Here is a 7,617-nt window from a genome sequence, read left to right as displayed (position 1 = left end):
CGGCGCCCTACCACATTGGCTGTCGACTCCGGCCACAGGTGAGGCCACATGCATGGCCGCACACCACGGTAACAGTGAAGAAGATGGCGGCGGTAGAAGATTGAAGCGAATCTGCAACTCGACCGGGTAAACGGCCGTTTCGGCTGGACGCAAAGGCCCCTGCACTGGAGCCCCGGACTCCGTGCCGTTGGATAACCCGGATTCCCTGTCACCGGACAGTTACCCGACAGGGCGGCATTGACCGAGCGCCAATTGGTTATCCGTCACCTGTTCACGGCCTCGCCTTGGAGATCTAGAAGGGATTCGAGTCTTCACTTCATTTCGGCCTGCACCAATACAGAACAAACATCTTGCTCATGTAGACCCAAGGTTCAATCCGTTTGTCACGGTTGATAGTAAGAAAACTGTTTTTTCACGGATGGTGACTATTTTGTCCGGGGAACAGTTAAGCTCCGGGGAGAGTTGCCGGTCGATGTAGGCTTATCCTCTGGCGTCGAGAACTTCGCAATCAATCGTATTCACCTGGGCAGCTGCCCGAGTGTGGTGAAAACAGGAGATGACTACGTATACGTAGGCCCCTCCTGAATTATTCGGAATCTAAGCATGTCAAGCAAGTCGATATTCATATTTTCTTGCTAACTTCACTTTGTAGACGGTTAGGTTTCCGTAGCATCACCTAGCAATTAGGAAGATGATTTCGTGATTATGGCATGGTGTTTTAGGTTTGAATTAAGTCAAACTCTTCTAAGTTTGATCAAATTTATAGAAAATATATCGTCACCTATAGTTCGAATTAGCTTGATTAAATCCATCATAAAATATGTTATGTAGTGTATTTATTTGGTTTCGTAGATCTGAATGTTTCTACAAACTTGATCAAAGTTACAGAAGTTTTAATTACGATAAAATTAAAACACCTTATATTTTGGACAAATGTAATATTTTAAAAGGCCACAAAACAACAAGAGAAAAAAGGTAAGAAATAGAGGTGCACTATTTAAAAAGGAACTTTACCTTCCTCACCATGTAGTATTAGGCACTCAATTGTTCTATTTTTCTTGCTAGCCGAGTAACACAGCATGAGGCACCATATATTATATCATGCCTAATCACCACTACCATGCCAACCTACCACTACGATCTCCTCTAGCTCAGAACCTACCCTTATCAAATTATCGGACAAGAAGCTCTATAGTCTATAATGATCACAAGAGAAGGGAGTGAGAGAGGGACGGAGAGAAGTCGTCAGGGAAGAAGAGAGGAAAAAAAACACTACAAAATAGCTTTAGCAATTAGCATTAATAATTGATCAATATCAGCAATACTGCAAGTGGTATTATGTATGGTTAATGTCCTGATTTTGACCCAAAAGATTGAGGAATTTGTGAATACCCAAGCACCAAGCTGATGACTTCAGCACACGGCGTAGATGGTCCCTTGACAGAAGATCCTGAGTGAGCCTTGAGCATGCCTTTGAGTCTTCTAGTGGGCTACCATTTCTCACCTTTCAGCGCAAAAGATCAGATGAGATGAGATTAGATCCTCTCCTACGGGCCTACTGCTAACACCGTTCGTCTCCCGCGCCGGCCACCCACCGTTGCCACCGGAGGGCAAAATCGTCAACCCACCCTGCCCCGGCGCCTATAAGAAGGCCCCTCTCCATTTCTTCAAACTTTAGTTCCAGAGCCCTCCAAAAGAAAAAATATTATCGAATATTAAAAGCCTTTTCCTCATCGATAGAAATAGTGGAATATTAAAAACAAGCAAAAAGGATTTTTCCATTTTGCTACCCCGTCGTCGTCCACCAGCTTCTTCCTCCGGCCGCCGTATCGTAGCCGAATTGTCCCGCCCCGGGGCTCGCCTGCTTCTCCGGCCGGCGAGAGGTTGTTCCCGGTGAGCGTTCGTTCTCCTCCGCGCGGCTGAGGGGATCCCCTTGGGCGCTCGGAATTGGGGCGTGCATGATGGGATTTTGGCTGATTCCGATGGAGACTCCGGCGAGGCTTCTGTGGAGCACCAGCTTCTTCCGCCACAAGATCGCCGCCATGCTCGCCTCCTCCTCCTGCTTCTTATAGATCCGATCCCTCACCGTCGTCGTCGGCAGCCTAGCTTCTGCGTTGTACATACGCCGGCGCACGTATAGTTAATTTCCTCTCCTAAGAAGTAAATAATAATCTTCGAGCTTGGGTCTTGGATCCATGGAGTCCGGCCGGCTCATCTTCAACGCCACGGGCTCTGGCGCCGGGCAGATGCTCTTCCTGGACTGCGGCGCGGGCGGCGGCTTGTTCCATCGAGGTATTAGTCCCATCTAGATTTCCATTTCCTTGGTGATCCCATCTTCCGTCATGGTGTACGTGGTGCTTGCTTCGACCTTGGCTTGGAATTCGTGTGTACTGATTGGGGTTGCCATGCGGGAGTGATGAAGGTGGGAGACCGATGCTGGGCCTGGAAGAAGGGCGCGGCGTAAAGCGGCCCTTCTTCACCTCCCCCGACGAGCTCCTCGAGGAGGAGTACTACGACGAGCAGCTGCCGGAGAAGAAGCGCCGCCTCACCCCGGAGCAGGTAACTAGTCAACCCGCTCCCGCCGCCTAGCTAGCTGGGCGACACGTACTCCAGATGCATGACGCATGCATGCGCGCACGTGTGCAGGTGCATCTGCTGGAGAGGAGCTTCGAGGAGGAGAACAAGCTGGAGCCGGAGCGCAAGACGGAGCTGGCGCGCAAGCTGGGCTTGCAGCCTCGCCAGGTGGCCGTCTGGTTCCAGAACCGCCGCGCCCGCTGGAAGACCAAGCAGCTCGAGCGCGACTTCGACCGCCTCAAGGCCTCCTTCGACGCCCTACGCGCCGACCACGACGTCCTCCTTCAGGACAACCACCGCCTCCGCTCGCAGGTAACCCTCCTCCTCCTCCTCTCGCTCTTGGCGCCGATTGATCGAGCTTCCGTTTACTTCCACGGTCTCCGAGCACGTTGCTGATGGATCTGTGCTTTTGTTTAATTAAGGTGGCGTCGTTGACCGAGAAGCTGCAAGAGAAGGAGGCGACGGAGGGCGGCGCCGACGCCGAGGTGCTGCCGGTGGATGTCAAGGCTTCCTTGGCCGATGACATCGAGGAGCCAGCCACGGAGGCGGCGGCGGCGTTCGAGGCGCATCAGGTGAAGTCCGAGGACAGGCTGAGCACGGGCAGCGGCGGGAGCGCGGTGGTGGACACGGACGCGCTGCTGTGCGGCCGGTTCGCCGCCGCGGTCGACAGCAGCGTGGAGTCCTACTTCCCCGGCGGCGAGGGCCACTACCACGACTGCGGGATGGGCCCCGTCAACCACTGCGCGGGAGGGATCCAGTCGGATGACGACGGCGCGGGCAGCGACGAGGGGTGCAGCTACTATCCCGAAGAAGCCGAAGCCGCCGCCGCCGCCGCTGTCGCCGCCGCGTTCTTCGCCGGACACGCCCACCCCCACGCCGACGACGACGAGGACGCCAGTCAGATCGGCTGGTGGATGTGGAACTAGACATTCTTCCCACGCCGATCGACCGTCAAATCTTGTGCTGTCAAAATCTCGTGCCTCTTTTCTTTCGCAAACGTTGCTGTAACATGGTGAATTCCTAGCTGTGATTATGGAGAAGGTGTATGCATGCATGGTAGGGTAAAATTGGGCAATTAATATTGTTAATCCCAATCAGATGTGGCGTTCGAGAAGATTAAGAGAGTTGGGGTGAGAAATAAGTGCATGGAGACAAGTACTCTTTTTATTGCACAGTACATTACTAGCATGTCAAATGAGATTCAGTCACCATCATCATCATGTCGTTTCTGTTTTTCTTTGTCAATACCAATTGGAGTTCTTAAATGCACTTTACACATTTTCGCATGATTATTATGTGTTCTACAGAATTAAACCGATAATGTGTTAAGTGAATGGAATAGTGCCGGAAAGTGATTTTTAGTTAGTGGTCAGTTGTATTGACCTGAGGTCAGTAAAAACAAAGAAAAGACCAACAGTTGCAGTAGATGCAACCTAGTAAATATGATATTCAGCTTCCAAATGCGAGTCAAGAGATGGCATCTGTAGATCATGTCACTGAATCCTTCATGTGCAAAAAAGAAAAGAGAGATAGAACATGTCACTGAATGATTGGCTTGTGCTCTGTGAATGGAACATGGAAGCAGTACTGCTTCGGAACAAACACTAATGTATCAGAGTCCTGGTAAGACCAGATTAAGTAGTATAGATCAGTGCGCCTGGAAAGCCCGAACACGTTAAACAAGTCTTCCACTTGCGCAACACGAGGATGAGACAAGTGCAGCTTTCTTTCCCTTTCGTCTTTTCAGACATGCACAAACAGGAAGCCTGAATACGAGTGGCAACTTTGGACATTCATTACACAGAAAACGGATAGCCTTGATCGAGGCAAACGGTTGGTCCTGGCAAATCTGTCTGCTGTTCTTGTTCTGTTGTTCATTTACATAGCCATCTGCTTTCATCACTTGCTAGTAACATTTACAAAAAAAAAATCGTACAAGTGGATGTTTGAGATCACAGCGGAACAAAGCAAACATTACCGATTTATAAAGGTTTTGGGTTTTGGCATGGTAAATTCAGTCCAGAGGAATAGAGGATGGATGTGAGATCAAGGGGTAAGTGACTGGCTTGTTACACGCAATTTGTGTGTGTTTCCATAGGTGTGCCTTTCAAGTTCTGGTGAAAGGCCTTTTCCTCGAATATATCTGGAAAAGCTGACTCGTGGAGATAGAGAACAACAGGAGCTGAAAGTTGTCTCTCAACAGTGTCTAGATCAATACTGAATAAAAATGTGCTGGTAAGAGGAAGCTTTTTTCCCTGCCCGATCCAATCCTTTCCTCTGAAAAGAGAAGGGTCTTTAGCCTAGTCGCCACTCCCCCACGCTGCCATCGCTCTCACCTGCGACTTTTTACTGTTTCCAAGGTTGATCCATCCCTCTCAAGTGAGTCTCATCCTCCAATCAGGTTTGCCCTAGAACAAGTCATCTCAATCCCTCACGCGGCTCAGTACATACATGGCCTAAACACAATACAATCCATGCCATGCCACCTGTTCCCAATAATCACAGTCTACAAATCCACACGCTTTGCCGGAGTAAGCCCATGTTCTCACACATGGAGATTTGACATTTTTAACGCATAAGAAATCTTTCCCCCCGACGAACAACAGATAAGAAATCTCCTCGAGGACAGATGGCTGATGGTTACCTGTAGCAGCTGATCAAGCCTAGCGTGTAGTTTCAAATTTGATGGAATTTATACAAAATAATATTAACATTTATATTATAAAATAAGGGGGTGTTTGGTTTGGAGAGACTTATATAAACCCATAAGCCCCTCACATGAAGGTGCTTATTATGAGTTTAAAGTGGTGTTTGATTATAGTTGCTTATAAAAAGCTCTTGTAGTTGGTAATGATCTTTCTACCCTTCATTAATACCTCTGTAGGTGAGGGATACAAGGTTAGTGAGAGGAAAGAGGGGATATTTTGGTGGAGCCTACAAAAAATAAGCCCCGTAAGCATCCCTTGGAGGGGCTTATGGACTTACAGGACTCACTTATAAGGCTTCATGTTTGGATAAAAAAGTCTTAAGAGTTTATTGGTGGGTTTATAAAAGGCCCCTCCAAATCAAATACCCCCTAAGTATCGTTAGATTAATCATGTAATATATTTTAATACTTGATATAAATGTTAGTAATTTTTTAATATAAATTTAATTAAATTTAAAATTATTTAATTTTTATATTTTTTTTGGACGGAGGGAGTAGAGCATATGCATCGCAAAAGCAAAATCTGGCTCGGCGGCGACTGGACGCGGGAGCGCCTTTCGTCTCTGTGCAGCCCCCACTGAACCGCCAAGATTCCATCGCCCCCATCCTCGACGGCGACGTCAGGGGAAAGGCTTTTGTCCTAGAGCCGCGGCCATGTTCCATGAGGCCGTGCCGTCTGATCGAGTGATCGAGCCGAAGCCGATGATAACCTTTGCTTCCGGTAGCGCTCGTCAGTCAGAAAAATCTGTGCCGCCGGACTGGGGATGAGAATATTTGGTGGTGACCCTCGCCATCCGGGCATCTATCGCGGTTGCCATCAGTCCCGTCGCGGAAAAAGCAGGGAAATTTTCGCCTCCGAAGGCGACCGCGGGAGGGAAACCGACGGGACGAGGAGGCGTGTCCGTGGCGGTGCGGGCCGGCTAGGGGCGTAGGCGCCTAGCTAGGGGTGGGCCGGCTACCGGTATCAGGGGGGCGCGCCGGGATGATCAGGAGATGAGGAGGAGGAAAACGAGGTCGCTCGGCGTGCCGTCGTGTTGGCCTGCGCACCGGCCGCTGCCGGAGCCTTCGCTTTCGCGGCGTCCTGGTCATCCCCAGCGCGGCAGCGCAGCGCAGCACGGCAGGCGCGTGTCTTGGCGTCTCGGAGATTGGCTAGCTGTCGTCTGGCGCGCCGCGGGTGGGTCTGGGCGTCTGCCGGAGCCCAACTAGCGTAGAGGAAGGAGTGTTTGGGCTTGGGCGCAAGGGAGGGGATCTTCCGCGGACAGAAACCTTTGCTCGCTTGGTACCAACCGCCGGCGCCGCACGGCACAGCCTTTGCTTAAAGGAAGAAGATGCTTGGCCGTTCGTGTGGACGTCTCGTTCGTGCAGCACGACACGACACGACGCGGCCTGTTGCGATAACGGACGGCACCGGTGTGAACCGGGAATCGCAAAAACGAAGCGGAGGCAGGAGAAATCAGGGTGGTGGTGGAGCTGGGCGTAGGGCAGGAGCACGAGCAGATGGTGGGGGCTGGATTGGCGCCCAGTACTCCAGTAGGGTGGTCGCGTCGCATCTGGCGGACGCTTTCCCAAGGTTGATCTCCACCCGCACCGGTCCCTGCTCTGCTGCGCTCCGCCCGCCATGTTCCGTGTCCGGGACTGGCCGGGGTGCCCCAGCCAGCCTCGCACCGCACGCATCGCCCAATCACCAGGGGGATCAGCTGCCAAGGTTGCAGCTGCCCCGGGCGGCCCCCAACCCCGTGCGCCGACGCTCCACCCTGTGTCCCTGTGCCCGCGGCCGTGGGCGCGCGGGGCGGGGGTTTCATTGCCCTGCTCCCCCCGCCGCGGATCCACCCGCCATCACCATTCACCAGGCGCCAGCCGCCGCCCACCACGTGCCCTGCGTGGCTCGCGTGCGGAATTTTTACGGCTGCGGTTTCAAGTTTCAACTGCACCGGCCAGCGGAGGCGCGGTTGCCGCCTGCCGCGCCCCGTGCACTCCGATCCCGGCCGGACGCCGGTGGTGACGCGGCCTGTGACCGCCGCGTGTGAATCCCACCGTCCGTGAGTTCGTCTGAGTTGCCATGTGCTCTGCTGCTGGGTGCTGCTGGTGCTGCACTCTTGCGCGCTGCGCAGGGGTGGGGTTCTCTTTTTGCTTTTGTCAGTCTCCTGCCCTCAGCCGTTGGCACGAGCAGGCTCATGGCAAATCTGCTACGCAGCACAAATAATTGATCACCTGTGTCTGTGTTCCACTCTGCTCTTGAGATTCAGGTATTCCTGGTAGTGTAACTAAACTAGCCGCGACAACAAAGAAAAGAGAGATACGATTGATAGGCGACAGAGCTCGCTAACAAAAATATC

General features: G+C 52.1%; 1 protein-coding gene across 2 annotated transcripts; it reads left to right on the top strand.

Annotated features, from left to right (window-relative positions):
* Positions 1–1,683: 1,683 nt before the first annotated feature.
* Positions 1,684–3,848, top strand: LOC112890329 (homeobox-leucine zipper protein HOX16-like). 2 transcript variants are annotated; one of them, XM_025957239.1, is made up of 4 exons: positions 1,684–2,292; positions 2,423–2,559; positions 2,647–2,886; positions 2,997–3,848. In XM_025957239.1, the coding sequence occupies exons 1-4, from the start codon at positions 2,196–2,198 to the stop codon at positions 3,498–3,500; spliced, it is 978 nt and encodes a 325-aa protein (XP_025813024.1). In that variant the 5' UTR covers positions 1,684–2,195; the 3' UTR covers positions 3,501–3,848. The 2 variants fall into 2 exon arrangements, with proteins under 2 accessions (XP_025813024.1, XP_025813032.1); XM_025957247.1 differs by having other exon boundaries at positions 2,415–2,559.
* The last annotated feature ends 3,769 nt before the right edge of the window (positions 3,849–7,617 follow it).

The sequence above is a fragment of the Panicum hallii genome, chromosome 1 (genome assembly GCF_002211085.1).
Source record: "Panicum hallii strain FIL2 chromosome 1, PHallii_v3.1, whole genome shotgun sequence".
Lineage (NCBI taxonomy): Eukaryota > Viridiplantae > Streptophyta > Magnoliopsida > Poales > Poaceae > Panicum > Panicum hallii.
Note: the sequence above shows the minus strand (reverse complement) of the source record. Positions and strands in the feature narration are given on the sequence as shown.

What these genes read in the sequence shown, in the direction of transcription:
- LOC112890329 (XM_025957239.1), top strand. Translation starts at nt 2,196, where the DNA reads ATGGAGTCCGGCCGGCTCATCTTCAACGCCACGGGCTCTGGCGCCGGG. An exon ending in CGGCGGCTTGTTCCATCGAG is followed by an intron (nt 2,293 to 2,422) that starts GTATTAGTCCCA and finishes GGAGTGATGAAG; the next exon opens with GTGGGAGACCGATGCTGGGC. An exon ending in ACCACCGCCTCCGCTCGCAG is followed by an intron (nt 2,887 to 2,996) that starts GTAACCCTCCTC and finishes TGTTTAATTAAG; the next exon opens with GTGGCGTCGTTGACCGAGAA.